At 40.1% G+C, this 20,347-nt stretch overlaps 1 protein-coding gene across 1 annotated transcript in view; it reads left to right on the top strand.

Moving 5' to 3' along the window:
• LOC138349794 (plasma membrane calcium-transporting ATPase 2-like) overlaps positions 1-20,347 on the top strand; it is a gene marked incomplete at its 3' end in the record, with an annotated part of 100,769 nt that overhangs the window by 65,445 nt on the left and 14,977 nt on the right. Inside the window, 2 exon segments of the mRNA XM_069310738.1 lie at positions 11,150-11,344; positions 15,615-15,650. Of these exon segments, the coding sequence (XP_069166839.1) occupies positions 11,150-11,344; positions 15,615-15,650 (231 nt within the window).

The raw sequence follows: 20,347 nt of genomic DNA, 5'->3' as shown, positions 1-20,347 counted from the left end.
CCTGCTTTATGGATCTTAACCTCTCAGATTGTTTGAAAGATTGTAGCCTTCATCCTGATTTGAAGATCGTGATCTTTCAGCCTGCTTTATGGGACTAAGCCTGTCAGCCTGCTTTATGGGACTAATTAAGCCTGTCAGGCTGCTTTATGGGTCTAAGCCTGTCAGCCTGCTTTATGGAGTGTAGCCTCTCGACGGTCTGCTTGATGAAAATGTAAATATCAAGCAAATTTACTTAATTAAAGTGATTTTGATTTTGTTTGAGCCATAAATATATAGAGCTCCGATTTTTACACTATCGCTAATATGGCGGCTAATCTGATTCAAGAGTTAAATATTAACATCAGTGCACACACACACGCGCATTATCCTAGCCCGTCTGCCTGATGCCATTACCAACACAACAGCCCAAGAAACATCATAGTTTCAGTGCTAACTAAATCTTTCTTCAATTCCCAATGTATAATTTACAAAATTGTAGAGTATTAGTAATATTTTTTAATATAACATAAATATTACTCAAACGTCCTGTTTCAGGTCATGGGCGAGAAGCCAATTAGTTATTATTATCACCGTGGTTTATTATGATTGCGTGGCTGTATTTAAGTCATTTTCGGTCCACTAGCAAACAAATTCTACATTCGCCGTCGTTAGAGGTGTTATTAACGTCTTCTCCCAGGTTGTTACTCTGCAGTGAAGCACCTGGGGTTTGTTGACTCACCGCCCGTAGTGAAGCACCTGGGGTTTGTTGACTCACACCGCCCGTAGTGAAGCACCTGGGGTTTGTTGACTCACCGCCCGTAGTGAAGCACCTGGGGTTTGTTGACTCACACCGCCCGTAGTGAAGCACCTGGGGTTTGTTGACTCACCGCTCGTAGTGAAGCACCTGGGGTTTGTTGACTCACCGCTCGTAGTGAAGCACCTGGGGTTTGTTGACTCACACCGCCCGTAGTGAAGCACCTGGGGTTTGTTGACTCACCGCCCGTAGTGAAGCACCTGGGGTTTGTTGACTCACCGCCCGTAGTGAAGCACCTGGGGTTTGTTGACTCACACCGCCCGTAGTGAAGCACCTGGGGTTTGTTGACTCACCGCCCGTAGTGAAGCACCTGGGGTTTGTTGACTCACCGCCCGTAGTGAAGCACCTGGGGTTTGTTGACTCACCGCCCGTAGTGAAGCACCTGGGGTTTGTTGACTCACCGCCCGTAGTGAAGCACCTGAGGTTTGTTGACTCACCGCCCGTAGTGAAGCACCTGGGGTTTGTTGACTCACCGCCCGTAGTGAAGCACCTGGGGTTTGTTGACTCACCGCCCGTAGTGAAGCACCTGGGGTTTGTTGACTCACCGCCCGTAGTGAAGCACCTGGGGTTTGTTGACTCACCGCCCGTAGTGAAGCACCTGGGGTTTGTTGACTCACCGCCCGTAGTGAAGCACCTGGGGTTTGTTGACTCACACCGCCCGTAGTGAAGCACCTGGGGTTTGTTGACTCACCGCCCGTAGTGAAGCACCTGGGGTTTGTTGACTCACCGCCCGTAGTGAAGCACCTGGGGTTTGTTGACTCACCGCCCGTAGTGAAGCACCTGGGGTTTGTTGACTCACCGCCCGTAGTGAAGCACCTGGGGTTTGTTGACTCACACCGCCCGTAGTGAAGCACCTGGGGTTTGTTGACTCGCAGCTCATATTTTTAGCATTTTTCACTTTGATCGCCTGGCCTTTGAAGAATTGTTAAATACACTGCATATAAATTGATCATCTTCCTGTAAAACATTTTGTTACTGTGTTTTGATTTTAAATTCAAAATAAGGCTTATGTACTTTCTATAAAACTGTAGCTTAATTTTTTAATATAAAATATAAATGTATAATGAATTAAAATCAACCCGTTCTCGCACTTGCTTACTGTCAATATTGGCTTATTTAATAAGTGCATATGTGACATACTAATTGATTGTGAATATTTTAGTTTACCTTGAAAAGCTTCATAGAAAACACCGACCTCACCTAACCTTCTTAGTATGTTAAGATAAGCATCTTATTGCTTCTTATTTACAATTATTACTTAACCTATCAATGGTATAGGTTAAGTAATAATTGTAATTATTAAAGCATCTTATTGCTTCTTATTTACAATTATTATTTAACCTATCAACGGTATAGGTTAAGTAATAATTGTAATTAAGAAGCAATAAGATGCTTATCTTAACATACTAAGAAGGTTAGGTGAGGTCGGTGTTTTCTATGAAGCTTTTCAAGGTAAACTAAAATATTTACAATCAATTAGTATGTCACATATGCACTTATTAAATAAGCCAATATTGACTATACGCAAATGCGAGAACGGGTTGCAACAAAATAATTTGGTACGAATTGTGGCGTCTTTTTTATGTTCTTGGACTCCCAAACTTCAGAACCCTTCTCCACTGTAATTTGTTCGGGGTAAGTTAGGATAGGTTGGCAACTATTTGTATCTATAGTACGTGGGAAGAATAATTTTAATTAGAAGCACAAACTGTAGTTATGATTGTCTACAAACATGTCCTAGACAGTTACAATCACGACGAAATCAAACTTTCTTTTTGGATGTGAGTAGTGCATTTAACTGTTTACCATGTAATACTAGCTGCTGCCTACGCTTTGTTCTGTTAGTATGAGAAACACCGTCCTGAGCTGGGTTGTGATTTATTTAAAACAAAAAACATTTTATATCCTTAACCAACTTGGGCTCTGGCACAGAGGCATATATTATAGGTCTCCTTTGCCTCCCAGAAGTCAATTCGCGGACCTTGTCTGTGTCCTAATGTACATTATCTGTTAGATTAAGGACCTGCCCGAAACGCTGCGCGTACTAGTGGCTTTACAAGATTGTAAATACTGTACTATTCAATGTATTCTCACAAACCTAATGTACCTTCTTGTATATATATAAATAAATAATAAATAAATAAACATAAAGGTGAGTAGACTCTCGGCAGTAGCTAAAACCATTATAATTGTTGACTACATATATGTCACAAGAACAAACCACAACGCATCCGTCATCACGCTAGGTGCACAGATGGACAAGTTTCACCAATGGTTTACTGAAAATAACTTTGTTCTTAAAACTGACAAAGCTTACTACATGATACTACATAAGCGTGGGAACATCTCGCCAGACACCAGACTTGCACATGAACTCCTTATAAATATTTTGTGTCTTCATTCTCTTTCTTCTTTATAGTTATTGATGAACACTTGAGCTGGAAGCCTCATTTAACTATCTGACAGTCAAAAATGTCTAGAATACTCAAGTGCTATGCAGAACTAGGGGAAATCTCTACCCTAATGTTTGTATATTATAGTATTATTTACCCCCAATTTTCTGTACTACACTTGCGTGTGGCCTTCCAATCACATTTCAAACATAAGAAAGATTGAGATAGCCCATAAGATAATTTAAAAAAATGTAATTCAATGAAATGACAATGTCATATTGAACCACTCAATTCTTAACCTCAGCTCTTTCCAACTTGCTTGACAAAATCAAATTCTCAGTTTCACTGTTCATAAATAAATAATTAATATATTCACCGATCACGTTCAGTTGGAGAAAAAATGGATAACATAACCTTAGAGTGAGATCCAATATCACACACTCAGTATCGGTATTCTCCTCAACAAATCTATACTGTTTGTCCATTCAAATTGCACCAAGACTTAAATTGTTCAGTTGCAATATTGAGCAACACTATAGTTCAGTACTGTCACAATGTCTAATGGCAGCAAATAAACGTAAAATATCGTGATATTATACTATGTTCACATCTTGTCTGTACTTTAAACATTCTTGGTTTAAATACAGAACATTAAGAAGCCTTTTATACACGTATTTAATCATAATGTTTACTGCATATATGAGTCATATATATTTGTCAGTTGTCAAAGCTGGTCATGCTGTACCTCCCGGCCATCCCCACTAGCAATTACAGAGAACAAAGTAATTGGGCAATACCGGGCCAAAGCTGTTTTGAAAGCTTTTAAACTGATTTGTCTCAATGATGCTACTCGGCTACACATTCCATAACGCTATTAATTAACAAGTACCTCCTTATTTCCATCCAGAAACAAAAGGATCCAGGTTGTATTCATTCTTGCGGGTTCTGACCTTTACTAGCAGTTTGAGAACTGTTTTCATCGCACTTTGTTTATGGCTCTAGGGATCTAACCCAATTGGAATCCCGGATCATGTCCCCGTCGGCCTCCGTGTCTCCAGTGTGTGCAGACTGAGCCTTTGATCTCCATAGGAAGGTTCCCTATACCAAGTATTAGCCGTGTCATCATTCTTTGTATTATCCCAAGAGTCTGTGTCTTAAGACATAGCTGAGGGATGATATTCGTCCTTCTGTTACCGATGTTTATTATAAATCCCAGCACCGTGTAGGCTTTATTTCCTGCATTGATACATTACTGCCACAGGTAACTACGAACCGTAAGTTAGCTACAGTTTGATCAACCCGGGACTGTATTATTGGTGTGTAATATATCATCGCTCCAGCTCTCTTCCCATCCTAAGCTGATGAGGCTTCCCGCCCACCGTCCCTCCAACAGTTGCCTAGCTAACCGACGACTAATAAAGGGTTTAGCATCTATTTTAGGGGATGTTTGCAAAGCCGCCGGATTCGTGTCCCCGTCGAGGCCACTAAAGATGATGGCCCTCAGGTAAATTATAGTATTACTGAAACACCAAGAGGAGGTTCACTTGGGTGAAAGCGCCCAATGTTATGATTTTATTTTTTTATTTTTTTGTTGGTTACTCGTTATAAAAGCAAATATTTAAAGATTTTTGTTTTTGTTTTTGCTAAAATGTATTAATCTTTATTATTTGTTTCACGTTTGCATTTAGGCCTCAGTTCAGGTGCAGGAACTAAATATATTTAGTACCATTTGTTCCCACAATACATGTTGTTGTTTAAGATTCAGCAACTGGAAACAAAAAGTTCCAAGTAGCACGGGCTATGGTGCAACCTGTCCTCTTAATAAGAACGTCGTTTTTGGCCGTTTGCCCGTATGGCCGAATTTGGACGTAATTTGAAAATGAAAAAAAAAATGAAAATAAATTTGGGATTTTTTTTTTCAACAACAGTAAGTTAAGGGTCCTCTGATAGGTTAGGTGGGCAGGAAATTCTCATAAAGTTTCAAAACGTTATGAAAAACGTTAATTTAAAGTGTCCTCTTATAACCTCTGCGCGTACGCCGGACGACCCAAACAGAAAACGGAACAAACCGTCACTTTTGTGAGTCGATTTCATTTCAAATTACGTCCAAATTTGGCCATAGCGCGCATACGAGCCAAAAGTGACGTTGTTTTTAAGAGGACGGGTTGTATGGTGAGCCCGTAGCTAGTGGACTTGCCTGGCACAGGAGCGAGGCTGTAACGTGCCCCCCACAATACATGTCGTTTTAGATTTAGCTACTCAGAACGAAATGTCCATGTAGCAGGGGCTATGGCGAGCCCGTAATTGAGTTCGGTTATTCGCGATAACCGTTTTACTTTGATATTTGGGTCAAAGTTTTAAATGGAGGTGGGGTTTCCTCCTTTTCCCCTGTTTCTTTTTCGCTTCTGTTTTAGTCCTGTTTTAATAACATTATCTTGGTGGCGGATGTAGGTGCAGAATGTTCACTAGTGAGTCCCATTCTTTAACGGCTTTTCTAATCATTGTAGTCGCTGTGGAATGTACATCTAATGCAGCTGCTGTCGTTGGATTAATGTTGAGTTTGATGCGCAGGGCTTCAGTAGCTTCACATTCCAGTAAGTAGTGCAATAGTGGCGCCTCTGCTTCTGTGCCACAGATATGACACTCTTTAACTATTGGGTTTATTACCTCCCAGCAGCACTTGTAACCAAGTCTGAGTCTGTGTATGGCTACTGCAATGTCTCTGGATATCTTTTTGTCAGGCTTGAAAGAGTAGTAGGCAGTGGCTTGTTCGTACCATATCGCAGTGGCTCTTCCTTCCACTACTTTGGCTCTGTGGCGACTATTGATAGTTGGGAGTATTTTCTTCTTGATTTTCTCCTTAATCTGTGAAAAACTTGGAGGGATTTGAACCTATACAACAGGTAGAGCAGTGGCAGTTTTTACTAGTGTGTCTGCCTTTTCATTACCATCTATGCTAATGTGACTTGATATCCAATTTAGGGTGATTGACACCCCTAGATTATGGGCTTCTTTTTCTATATGTTGGATTTCTGTGAGGAATTGTATATTATCCCACAATACAACTGGCTGATCATTTTATATCTAGGTCGCCAGTCACTGTCGGGTGCACCGAGGCTGTTGAAGGAGCGGTGCCCAATCGCACCTCACCACCCAGGATTCGAACTAAGATATTTGTTGCCATACGAGGCGGATGTGCTTACCTTTGCACCACGGTGAATTGAAAATATTAAAGTGATTAAAAGGATCCCAAGTTATTGCTTCATGATAGACAATATTACCTCAAATATTCATGTCTGATAGGAGAGAAATTACGATTCTCAAAGGCCTGAAAGCATCACTGTAAAAAGTTTTATATTATCAAAAGTTGTATAATATTGTATATTATTACCTGAATAAACATTTGAATTTTTCATTATAATAAAATAGTTGTCATATTATTTTTGATATTATATTAAAAGTTTATTGAAAAGTTTGTAATATAATATAAAAAAGTTTTTCACAAATCATTCATTCCATGAATTGCAGAAGAAACTTTTTGGTAATGGAATACAATTTAAATTACACTTATTAATTGAATAGAATTAAAATTGCAATATATACGGTAAATTTTGCCTTTGTTTATCTTGTTTTCAAGTGTAAGTTTCTTACTTTGTACTTTTATAATTTGCTAAATATCAACAGTGCTTCATTAACAACGTTATTATGTGGCTTAATTATTCAGGTCAAATATTAGCCACTATAATATATAAATTCGTGCTAGATACACAAACCACGAATGGTTAATTAAGTAGAAAATATCACTGTTATTTTGAGGAAGATGTGTAATGTTGAGGGAGGCGGCGAACCTGGCAACAAGCTCCTCTACTCGTCCAGAGGCAATAGAGTAAAACTTCAAATTTTTTCAAAAATTACTTAAACAAGTTGCATCTTAATCTTGTAAGGAACAAAGCTTGAAAATTTTTGTCTCTAGCATAGATTATCAATAGTTCTCCATCGTTACTTTATAGGTAAGAAACAAACTAGAAATGCTCTACAAATCAAGGGACCCAGAATGTGGAATGACCTTCCCAATCATGTTAAAGACTGTACCTCTCCCAACCAGTTTAAGATAAAAACTAAGTACTACCTAATTAACTCCCTGTAACCTACCTTACCCCTTTAATGTCAACCCATGTCTGTTATTTTTAAACAATGCTGTTTGTCGACCAAATTGTATTTTTTGTTGTTTTTCTGCCATGTTCCCCCCTTTTTTATTTTTATATTTTTCTCAACACATTTTATACTCTAATCTCAATTAGTATTAAGTTTTAGTCTTTAGTGTTTTCCTGCCCGAAATGCTTTGTGTAATAGTGGCTTTAGGCATTGTATGTACTAGCTCTATCTATAAATTCATCAATATTTGTATCACACCCTGTATGTATGTACTTTATCTGAATAAACATTTGAATTTTGAATTTGAATTTGAGGTAAGTAGCATACTCAGATATGGCCAATTATGCCAATCTGCTATAATTACGAGACTGCTAGTACTTGAGGATGAATATAATAAGACTAATTGGCTTTATTTGGGTCGTTACTTCTGCCACCTGGATAATATGACATAATGCTTGCCTTCCACTAAGCAAGCATGACTTGTATATTGCTTGCAGGCCACTCAGCGCGCATGACGGGAATTATATGTTCCTTGTCGGCCACTTAGCGAACGTTTTTTCTTGCGTGAGTGATATATCCTAGTCGGGCTTGATAACAGATAGGATATATACACAAAGATGTTCCCATCTTCTTATGTACACTGCGACAATTGTATTTATTCATCAACTATGTTCAGAATAAGAAATTAATTTATTCGTCAATTATTTTCATGAACAAGAATTTACTTTAGTTCCGGAATATGTCCAAGACTAAAGTGTTCTTGCTGGTCGGTCATTGTGTTGGTCATAATAACCTTCGCGTGGAACGAGTCCAATCATATCACTTTATAGTCGCTCGGGAAAGCATGTTACGATCCCATCATTTCACGTCCTAGCTACTATAGTCTTTCACTATCGTCCGTCTTGGGTAATTTAATTATAATTATCATTCGGTGGCCTAGTTACTAGGCGTCCATGCTAGTTTGAAGTTATGGGCCTCATTTAATTTGTTTCATGTATCTTTTTTATCAGATCACATATAATTTATTCCCACTTGGTTATAATAGTTTGTGGGAACAGTGTCAGCCTAAGGAGAAGGTAATTACTTTTCTCGTATACAGGCTATATTTTATTTGGCGTTTCCAATACTTGATTTCCTGGCGATAACTTGACAATGTCTTTACATGCCAAGCATGTAGTCGTATTGGGGATCAATGTTTACTTTGTCGAGGGGCGGGGGAGGGGGGTATAGTTTTAGATGAGTACGAGTGGTATTTGCAGTTACTTCAAGTAATTTTCCCACAGTTGCCTTTTAAACTGTTTTGATGATAGAGGCCAGTGATGTATCTCACATTTTTAACCATTTGTAGTATTCCTAATCCTCTACAATCTTGGAACAGTTCCCATCTCGAGGTAGTTATTGGAAATGCTTGACAAGGGTTGTTGTTGATTTAGGAGCCACGAGGGCGCAGGGCCGGATGTGCCCAAGCGTTCCCCTAGTAGGGTAACCTAGCAAAACTTTGGGGGTGCTCTTTGCCTATTGGATAAAATCTACTGTGCTTTCCGGCAGATAAACATTGTTAGGTAGATGCTTGACGACCCGTGACGAGGCGAGGGCCGGACCTCTCTCCGCGCTGAGAACTAACTGGAAGACCAGAGACACCAAGTGACTCCCGATGATAAGGCGTACTGTGAACTATGGGTAGCCAACAAATTCGTACACCAGCAGGCAGGACCCTCACGTGTGTGAGGCCCTGCCTACTGATGTACGTATGTGAGAGGCCCTGCCTGCTGGTGTACGTGTGTGAGGGGCCTGCTTGCTAGTGTACGTGTGTGAGGGACCTGCCTGCTGGTGTACGTGTGCGAGGGGCCCTGCCTGCTAGTGAACGTGTAGGGGCCCTACCTGACCGGATTGCGTGATATATGCCAAAGACCATAAGCTGGGAGAGGTTAGCCATTCACAACCTTATGTTGTGGCGCTGAAGTAAGTGCAGGATATTTATGGTTTTCAGGAATAGCATTAGTGGATCGATCTGCAAGTTGTTTCCGAGTACCGTCCAGGAGTTTATTTGTTAATACCCGGTGCTTCTGCCTGTAGCAAGCATGTCCCGGTATTCTACCAGGACACGGTTAACACATACTCCAGGCTGCATGGAGGGTTGGGGGAGGCAGGATTGAGTAGCCTTGGTAGTGCTGTTGTTGTTATAGATTCAGCTACTCGGAACAAGTTCCAAGTAGCACGGGCTATGGTGAGCCCGTAACTTACCTGGCACAGGAGCGGGGCAAGTATCACTGGCTATGGTGAGCGTAGTGGACTTACCTACTGGTAAGTGCTGGTAAGTGCTGGGTCGACACTCTCTATCCCATTCTGAATCTTGGTTGACTTCTTTTCTTGGATGGAGGGAACGCGTGTAGTGATGTTGCGTGTATTTACCATTTTTTGTATCTGATACTAACTTTTTTGCGGTATGTGAAGGAATTGTGGAGGTGCATATTGAGAAATGATTGGCGTCTGTCTGTCCTCCCACACTTGTCTGGATCCCTTCCACTACTAGGAGTACTCCCATATTTGTTGTTCGTTTGTTTTTAACAGCCGGATGGTCTAAGAAGTACTGTTTACTAGATGCAATCATGCTTTTTTAATATGTAAATTACTGATCTCGTTTGAGGGTTTTATTTATTTATTTATTTATTTATATACAAAAAGGTACATTGGGGGTTAAGAGAGTACATACCAATGAAGATTTTACATTCTTGTACAGCCACTAGCACGCATAACGTTTCGGGCAGGTCCTTAATCTAACAGATAATTTTAATCCAAAAATATATTAGGGTTCCAGTAATAGTCTACATGTAAACTGGCAAGTGAACCTTTGTCTTAAACAGATTAGTCTCAAGTTATAACTCTATTGTATTATAAATCATTGATTTAAAATATAAACAAGTGTGTGCTGAAAACATTTTCTTTGAAGAATTTGGTTTTCTGTAAACGGAATTCTTGGGTTCAGTGAAATAGTTTTCGAATTCCATAGTTCACATTATCGTCAATAATACACCGTATTAACGTAACCAACGATAATGAAGCCTAACCTAACCAAACATTAACCTAAATAACCATAACCTAACCATGAATAGAGAGAAGATAATAGCGCTAATTATGTAGGCGTTCTCAATCCATTAACGTGAGCATATTTCCTCCCTGAGAACATGTTGCTTGCTTCATGCAGACAGGCGTTCAATCCCCGACCGTCCAAGTGGTTGGGCGCCATTACCTAAGTTTCCACCCTAAATCTTTATCCTCATCCCGTCCATGTGATATATAATCATGATGGCATGGTGTTTTCTCCTGATAGTTCCCTTCTCTTCCGTTCCAGTAATTCATGAGACTGCAAGTTTTTTGTTCTTTTTAGTGTCACGGGTCCTCGTGGCCTGCTGGGCTCATTTCGGCTTATCCATGAATTTAGTATTATATTTGTTAGTTCATATGGAAAGTGCGGCTGCATTATAGCACTTGATCAGCCATATCTGGATAAAGGTGCTGAGGATTAGTTCTGATGATCTAAAAGCATTATTCTAGCTTCTGCGGACGTGTGTGTGTGTGTGTGTGTGTGTGTGTGTGTGTGTGTGTGTGTGTGTAAGGTGTGTGAAGGATCACTGTAGTCAGAAGTCTTTTCCCACTACTTAGGTTGTTTTACTTTCATCTGTTCTATTACACAGAACATTGTATCATCACCTTCCCTGCAGAGGTCACTGAAATATTTTTCACTAAGGACCTTTCAGAGATCACTGTCCTTTGTAAAAGGTACTAACCTCGTTTCTATCATGGCCAGGTATTGGTACCTTGCCGGAGGAGCTGGCGATGCGTCAAGAGGCGTTCGGAATCAATGTCATCCCACCCAAGAAGCCGGCCACCTTCCTGCAGCTTGTCTTACGAGCTCTCAAGGACACCACTCTCATCGTCCTGCAGGTGGCTGCCGTCGTCAGTATCGTCCTCTCCTTCTTCCACGCTCAGGAAAAGCATGAGGGTAAGTTGTCATTTCCTGCTGGTGGGTTAAGAGTTTTTTCTGTTGTTTTTTAATTAAGTGCATCTTAATCTTGTTGTTTAGGAAGTACAGTATGATGAAATGGCTCCTCACAGACTTTTGATATATCAACTAATTGAATGTTGTGTGTGTATATGGTTGTATATACTATTTGAATTTACCATCTGTGCTTCCAGGTTTGAACTGTTGCCTCTTGGACCCCGCCATTTTAACCATCAGTTATTTTTCTTTTATCATATACACTACATATTTTGCTCTCTCACACACACATCCCCAGGATGCAGCCCGTAGAAGCTGTCAAACTACGAGGTACCTATTTTACTGCTAGGTGAACAAAGGCATCAGGTGAAAGAAAATGTCCATTTAATTGTTTCTGCCTCGACTGGAAAGCGAACTCTAGAACGCTGTTCACTCGACTGCAAGGATTTGTGTGTGAAATTACCTAAATGTAGTTACAGGATTGGAGCTACACTCGTGGTGTCCCGTCTTCCCAGTACTCTTTGTCATATAACGTTTTGAAACTACTGACGGTTTTGGCCTCCACCACCTTTTCACTTAGCTTGTTCCAACCGTCTCCCACTCTGTTGGCAAAAGAAAACTTTAATATTCTTTCGGCACCTTTGTTTCCTTAGCTTAAATCTGTGTCCTCTTGTTCTTGAAGTTGCTGGTTTCAGGAATTCCTCTTTGCCAATTTTGTCAATACCTGTTATTATTTTTCAGTAGTGATCATATCACCTCTTTTTTTTATCTTTTAGCTCTGGCATATTTAAGGACTCTATCTTCTACTCGTAACTCTTATTTTTCAGTTCCGGAAGCCATTTTGTAGCATGCCTGAGATAGGGGAACCATACAACTGTGGCATATTCCAATTTTGGTCTCACAAGTCATGAACAGTTTCTTTAGTATTACACCATCCATGTAATCAAAAACCTTTATTTAGGTTCAGATAGACACAGTCAACCCAACCCAACCCAACCATCTCTTTCCTGTAGACTCTCTGTGGCTCTATCATAAAAACTAAGTAAATTTGTTACACATGATCTTCCTGTTCGAAAACCATACTTTCTGTCTGTTATTATGTCATTACTCTCTACGTGTTCTACCCATTTGGTTTTAATTTTTTTCTAGTGTTTTGACTACCACACTTGTTAATGATACTGGTATACAATTTAGAGGGTCTTCTCTGCTACCATTTTTGCAGATTGGAACTATGTTTGCCTTTTCCCATATATCTGCTAAGGTTCCTGTGCACAAAGATGTCTGAAATATAAATTGGAGTGAAATGCTCAGCTCAGTTGCACATTCTTGCAGCATTCAAGGTGTAACTCTGTCAAATCGAACTGCTTTATTTCTTCCTATCTCCTTGAGTAATTTTTCTACTTCGTCTTGAGATACCTCTAAGTATTCTTTGGTGTTCTCCAGAACTGACATTGGGTCCGGCTCTCTGAAATCCTCATTTTGTACAAACCACACTTTGGAACTGTTAATTTAGTGTTTCACACATTTCTCTTTGGTCTCGCCTCTCAACCGTCAATCTACTGGTGTACAGATTCCTGAACTTCTCGAGCTCTGTCATATTTTAATAGCTCTATTATTTGAAACTGTGTATAGTCAGCCTCCACCACATCACTTCCTAATGCTTTCCATTTATTAAAGACTCTGACATTGAAAAAGTTCTTTCTGTCTTTGTGGGTACTCAACTTCCACCTATGTACCCTTCTTGTGCGAGTACCATCCGAGTTAAATAATCCGTCCATTTTAATCTACCCTGTCAATTTCCCTGATAATTTTGTATAGGTGATCATGTCTTCCTAAGCTCTTCTGTCTTCCAGCGACGTGAAATGCAATTCATGCAGCCTTTCCTTGTAATTCATGTCTCTTAGTTCTGGGACTAGTCTAGTGGCATACCTCTAAACTTTCTCCAGCTTTATCTTGTGCTTGACATAGTATGGACTCCATGCTGGGAACGCATACTCCTGGATTGGTGTTACATATGTTGTATACAAGATTCTGAATGATTCCTTACAGAGGTTTTTAAAGACAGTTCTGATGTTTTCCAGCCTTATATATGCCATTGATGATATTCTTTTTATGTGGGCATCAGGAGACAGGTTTGGCATGATATCAACTCCTATATCTTTCTCTCTGTTCGTTTCATGAAGGGCTTTTATCTCCCAATCGGTATCCTGTGTCTGGTTTCCTGTTCCCTCTACCTAGCTTCATTACATTACATTTACTTAAGTTGATCCTTATTAGCCATTCATTGGACCATTCCTTTAGTTTATCTAGGTCATCTTGTAGCCTCTTACCCTCCTTTGACCAGACCAGGGTCAAAGGAATTCTTAGTGATAAATGAACTTTGTGTCAGAGTCACAATTGTAGGCTCAATGTGGCCCGTGCATGCGCCAGAATTTGGTGAAAAACTGTACCTAAATTGCACCATGAGTGTCGTCGGTGGTTTGTTAGTCAGAGAGCTTAGCTAATAAGCTCCAGGATTAAACAATCCTTAAAGACGATCATTGGTCTAGTGGTTACGGTATTCTATATTAAGAACATAAATTAATGACTTAGTTATGTTAAATTAAGTTAGTTTAGGATAGATTAGGTTAGGTTTGGTCATATTTCTACGTTAGTTTTAACTCAAATCTATATAAATAAAAATAGATAAAATATATATTTTTATATAAATAAAAATGTTCGTTTGTGCATAACCTCTTATCTCCGAAAGCTCCTCACCGATTGCTTTGAAATTTTCACACAACGTTCCATTCGCATTCGAGCAGGTTTTTATATCATACTATATAGATGTCACGTCTGTGACGGTGCAAAAACATGCTTTTTCGGAAAAACTGTGTTTTTCATGTGAGGGAAATCTTTGAAACCTTTTTACCGATTTTTTTAAATTTTGACACAACGTTGCATTCGAATAGGCGCGTCTTTTTATATATCTACTATTTACATGACTCACCTGTGACAGGAAAAAAACATTTTTTTTTAAACAGCACCATCTGTTGGACGTAAGAGCAACACACGCTGTAATCTCCAAAAGTTCTTCACCGATTGCTTTGAAATTTTGACACAACATTGCATTCGAATAGGCGCGTCTTTTTATATACCTACTATATAGATGCCACCCCTGTGACAGGTAAAAACATGCGTTTTTGAAAAACAGCGCCATCTGTCGCACATAATAGCAACATGCACACTATACTAAATATGTAACGAATTCCATTTCAATATTTCCGATTGCATTGATAAATTTTATTTTCATAGATTTTGATTTATTTTATTTTTTATTGAATTATTTTGTGTGACATTGTGTTGGAATTGAGCTGTGTTGTTTACCTTACCGTTCATTTCATAAGTATAGATGCCACACCTGTGACAGGTAAAACTGCTTTTCTTGAAAAACAGCACCATCTGTTGCATGTAAGAGCAACACACATGCTATACTAAATATTTACAATTCCATTTCAATGTTTCTGATTGCATTGATAAATTGAATTTTCATATATTTTGATTTATTTTCATTTTGATTTAATTATTTTGTGTGAATTGCATTGGAATTGAGCTGTGTTGTTTACCATACCGTTCATTTCGTGAGTATAGTTTAATTTTCATTTTTTCATATTTTCATTTAATTTTGTATCTGATTTTCTTATATTTCAGTGATGGGAACATCAGATCACTTGATGTTCCCAATTTTCTGATGGGAACATCAGACATTTGGGAAGGCATCGCACGAGGGAGTGGGGAATGGTGGGGATGACGAGGGGACGGAAGTGAGAGATGGTGGGGAGGACGAGGGGGACAAGGGAGTCGGGCATGGTGGGAAGGAAGAGGGGATGGTGGAGTGGGGAATGGTAGGGAGGACGAGGGGATGGTGGAGTGGGGAATGGTTGGGAGGCCAAGGAGACAGGTGAGGGGGGAATGGTGGGGAGGACTGGGGGACAAGGAAGGTTACTGTGGCTCAGCAACGGCGTGGCCGGGTACTGCTAGTTAAAAAAAATAAAAACGTATATAATATAATGCAAAGCTCTATCATTCCATCAGGTAAAAAAAAAGAGAAAAATATATAACTTCAGGAAAACTCTGCTTATCAGTTTAACATAAGGAATACTGTATATAGTCTTTCCAACAAGGCCAAGTTAGATGGAGGACTCTGCCTAAAGAGCATGACATATGTGCTTGCCTGAGATGTAATGTTATTCACTGGTAGTTAACCTTGTCTTTCCTCAATGTTTTCCAACAGATAGCGGTAATAAGGATCCTGCCAAGGCGGCCGTTCGTAAGTATCATACATGCTGTCTCTCTTAAGTGTTCTGATTTCGTACATACACCTGCACTGTTTAGTATGGGGTCTACCTACCATGTCTTCTTCCACTGATGTGCATATTTTAATTTTCCATGTTCTCATATGCATGGATTTTACATGTTAATGTCTAGAGAAGCGTTAGAGGTAGAACATTCGTAGATGACAGAAGCCAGAGTGCATGGGGAGGATTGTGTAAAACCCTGGTCCGGCTTCAGTGGAAGCCTCAGGATCCTTTGTATGTTCAGTAGAACTCCAGGTTGCAATCCTTTTGACCATGTCGTGGTCTGATTGTCTGGGGCGAGTGACTGGGAATACCCAAAGCATAGGTTCGAATCCTCATCACGGTTTCTACGGATTTACTCAATAATAATAATAATAATAATAATAATAATAATAATAATACTTATTTAGGGAAAGTAGATACCGTACATATAAAATGAGTTATAAGCTGAATGTTGGATTTCTAGATAGAGCAAGTGGGAAATAAACGTGGGAAAATAATGATGATGTGGGAAAATAAACTTAAAAACTTAGACTTAAAACTAATTGAGATCAAAAGCAAAAATTTAACTGAAGTAGAAGTTAGTTTAGTTCATTTATTATGCACCCCATACCCGTCTTGTGGGCGGTAGTGAAATGGGTCACAGAGGCACATAATGGGCTCAGGGACTGAACCCCACAATTCATTGAGCTAAACAAGTTATAATCTTGATGAGCTAGTTACAAAATTCAATATAAGTCGTCACATCAACAATGGGTTCGAGATCGACCACAAGTACAGTTTCTAAATTAAGCAACTGACATATGTGGAGAGCTAGTGTCACAATTGATATGTTTGTCCTGCACACCGCCCCCCATCCAGTGGGCAGCAGTGGATAGGTTACAATCACTCAGTTACTACCTACAGTTAGCAAACTGGGGATATTTGGCTAAAATTTCTGGTAGCAGATCATTTTGAATGAAATATTTGCACATCGTTGGAACATTGGTTATAGAATTGTCTCTAAATTCACGTATCTTTTCGCACTCCATCACATAGTGACGGAGGGTGTGCGAATAATTTTGTTGACACAGTTTACATTTGGTCAGGTCTACATCGACAGATAATGAGAATTCCCAGAGATACTTGTAACCGAGTCTAAGGCGAGCAGTAGTAACATCTAGCAGCAGACTGAAGTAGAAAAATTTACAATAATTACATATTGAATGAAACAGCAGAAATTTTAAATCATTCAACAGCAGAAGTCTCTGCTGTTGAATGAAACAGCAAGAGAACAGCAGATATTAATTTTACCTAAATAAACAGAAAGAATAATTTTAAGTTTTTTTTTAAACTGCTGATATGTCAGATATCAGCAGTTTAAACATACTAGCTCATGCAAGCGATGAGTCTCAATAATGTGGCTGAATCACACACTAGAAGGTGAAGGGACGACGACGTTTCGGTCCGTCCTGGACCATTCTCAAGTTGATTGAGTCTATCGACTCTATCGATAGCGAGTCTATCGACTTGAGCTCCTATTGCATGTCCGTGTATCCGACATTATTAAGTTGGGGGACTGGCCTGTCAGGTGCCGACAGGTATTGTCGCAGGAGTTGTCTCGGGCCCAGCATGGGAAAATTGGCCCAATTGAACCAAGTGTTGAAGTGGATGACATCCAGGCCGCTCTACAGGTGTTAGGGGGTGTATCAGCAGGATTATTGGAAGTTACCAGAGATTTGCGGAGCAGCAGGACCGACATCCATGGTCAATGTAAAGTTCGATGGGCCCCTCCCTGACCGGGTGGCACTACTCAGGACCTCGTATCAGGTCCAACCCGACAATTTCCCTGTGTTACGATGCTATGCTTGTCATCTATTGGGCCACAGGCGCCTCACCTGCCATAATGCAGCACGCTGTGCAAACTGTGGCAAAACAGGCATATACAGACAGCGATAACGGTGGGTGCTCTGCTGCACCTCGCTGCCTTTTATGCCATGGCCATCATAAGGTTACGTTCAAGAGTTTCCCGGTATATCTTGAGGCCCTCCAGTTGGACATCGATCATAAAACAGTGGGGAACCCTCGACATGAGCTGTTCCTGAGGTTGCGCGCCCTCAATCAGCCTATCGCTCCTTCTCGCCTCCAGGTTCCCCCTGGTCTCACATGTAGGATCTAACACACGCTCTTGCCTGTCCCAGTCACATATGCCTCATACGCATAGGCTGCTAATCGATTTTCCCCTCCTGGGTCACCTCGACATGGACGAAAACTCATCCATGAATACAGATATGGACGCTCAGTCTCGGCCGGAGCCTGGGACTCGTCACCCCCCCTGCCTCCTCCCAGAGAAGCCAATACCGGCGTCGTCGACACATGCATCGATCAGGAGGTTCTGCTCCATCAGATAGCCCTGATGATCCTCTGGTTCCCCCAGGCGCTTTCCCAGGGAATTGTGACACCGATGGAACATGAGGCCCAGAGTGAAGCACCCACCAGTTGCAGGCGCCGTCAAGAGAATTCTCGAGCCGATCACCGCTTCCGACAGGCAGAGAAGCATTGCTCAACAACCTTTGGACTGGCTGTCATTGATACCACACATTTTACTTACTTTGTATGAGGGTTTTATGGCTTTTTCTGGTAGCCCCTCCTTTGGAGACGTCTGTGCACAGGTGGTCAGAAAGTTAGCTGTTGTATTTCAGGGATAATGGCGCCCCATCCTGAGAATACTGTGATTTTCTGATCAGGGAAAGGAAGACACCAACAGTATGGGGGCTTATTTATTACGTAGTAGAAGTACAGGTAAAAAATTTCTGCAGAAGTAAAACAGGCGTCTAAGTAAGTCTTAACAATTATATAACATAGCCGTGGCTAACTCAAAGTACACCGAAACAACTTAAATTGTACACCCGTAGTAAAATAAAAGTAATCTTATAGCCTAGTAACAAACTCTGCAGAAACCTAATGGCCTATTGCCTAGAATTAGCAGTGAGGCGAATGTAACATAAATACAATACAATACAATACAATTTTATTTAGGTAAGGTACATACATACAATAAATATTTACAAGGATTGTTTGACTTATAGGTAGAGCTAGTACATACAATGCCTAAAGCCACTATTACGCAAAGCGTTTCGGGCATGATAAACTTAAATGACAAGCTTAATACTAATTGAGCATAATGAGTAGAATGAAAACAAGAAATGAAAACATAGATGAAAAAGCAGCACAAATACAATTATGTCGACAAACAGCGCTCTTTAAAGAAAAAAACAGACATTGGTTGACAATAGAAGGGTAAGGTAGGTTACAGGGGATTTATTAGGTATAGCTTCGCTTTTAACTTAAACTGGTTGAGAGAGGTACAGTCTTTAACATGGTTGGGAAGGTCATTCCACATTCTGGGCCCCTTGATTTGTAGAGCATTTCTAGTTTGATTAAGTCGTACTCTAGGAATATCAAAACTGTATTTATTTCTGGTGTGATGCTCATGGGTTCTGATACAACCTTCTATGAAGCTTTTGAGATCAGGATTGGCATTATAGTTTAGCGTTTTATATATGTATAATACACATGAGAGAATGTGCAGTGACTTAATGTCTAACATATTCAGAGATTTAAGTAGGGGTACCGAGTGATGTCTGGGGCCAGAATTGGATATTGTCCTAATAGCAGCTTTGTGTTGAGTAATTAGAGGACGTAAGTGATTTTGAGTAGTAGAGCCCCAAGCACAAATACCATAGTTGAGATATGGATAGATAAGGGAGTAATAGAGAGTCACCAGGGCAGGGCGTGGTACATAATATCTGATCTTAGAAAGAATGCCCACAGTTTTTGAAACTTTTTTTGATATGTTTAGAATGTGTCCCTGGAAATTAAGCTTGTGGTCAATGAGAATGCCAAGGAATTTGCCATCTAATTTGTTACAAATTTGGGTATTGTTTATTTTGAGATTTATTTGATTAGAGGATTTATTGCCAAACAGAATATAAAAGGTTTTGTCAATGTTAAGGGTGAGTTTGTTGGCAGTTAGCCACAGATGGACTTTATTTAGCTCAGTATTTACTGTGGCATTTAGAGCAAGGGGATCAGGACTGGAGTAAATGAAGGTTGTGTCGTCAGCAAATAGAATTGGTTTGAGGTGTTGGGAGGCATTTGGAAGGTCATTAATGTAGATGAGAAAGAGGAGAGGGCCAAGTATGCTGCCCTGGGGAACACCAATGTTGATGGGTAGGGTGGGAGAAATTGTATTATTCACAGAAACATATTGGAGCCTGTCAGTAAGGTAGGATTTGAGGTATTGTAGGGAGTGTCCTCTGACTCCATAATGATGTAATTTAAGAAGAAGGTTTTGGTGGTTGACAGTGTCAAAAGCTTTACGCAGGTCCACAAACAACCCAACAGGGAACTCATTTTTATCAAGAGCTGTATGAATCGAGTTAAGCATACTAATAAGTGCATCGTTAGTGCTTTTTTTGGGTCTGAAGCCATATTGGCAAGGGCTAAGTATATTGAGTTTGGCTAGATATGAGTAAAGCTGCTTATAGATTAGTTTTTCAAAAATTTTTGACAAGTTTGGCAGGATAGATATAGGTCTGTAGTTGTTAACATCTGTGAGATTACCACATTTGTGGACAGGCGTTACTCTCGCTTTTTTTAGAATATCTGGGAAGGTTTGGAGTTCAAG

The sequence above is a fragment of the Procambarus clarkii genome, chromosome 68 (genome assembly GCF_040958095.1).
Source record: "Procambarus clarkii isolate CNS0578487 chromosome 68, FALCON_Pclarkii_2.0, whole genome shotgun sequence".
In the NCBI taxonomy this organism is placed as follows: Eukaryota; Metazoa; Arthropoda; class Malacostraca; order Decapoda; family Cambaridae; genus Procambarus; species Procambarus clarkii.
The sequence above is the reverse complement of the archived record's forward strand: the minus strand, read 5'-3'. Positions and strand labels throughout refer to the sequence as shown.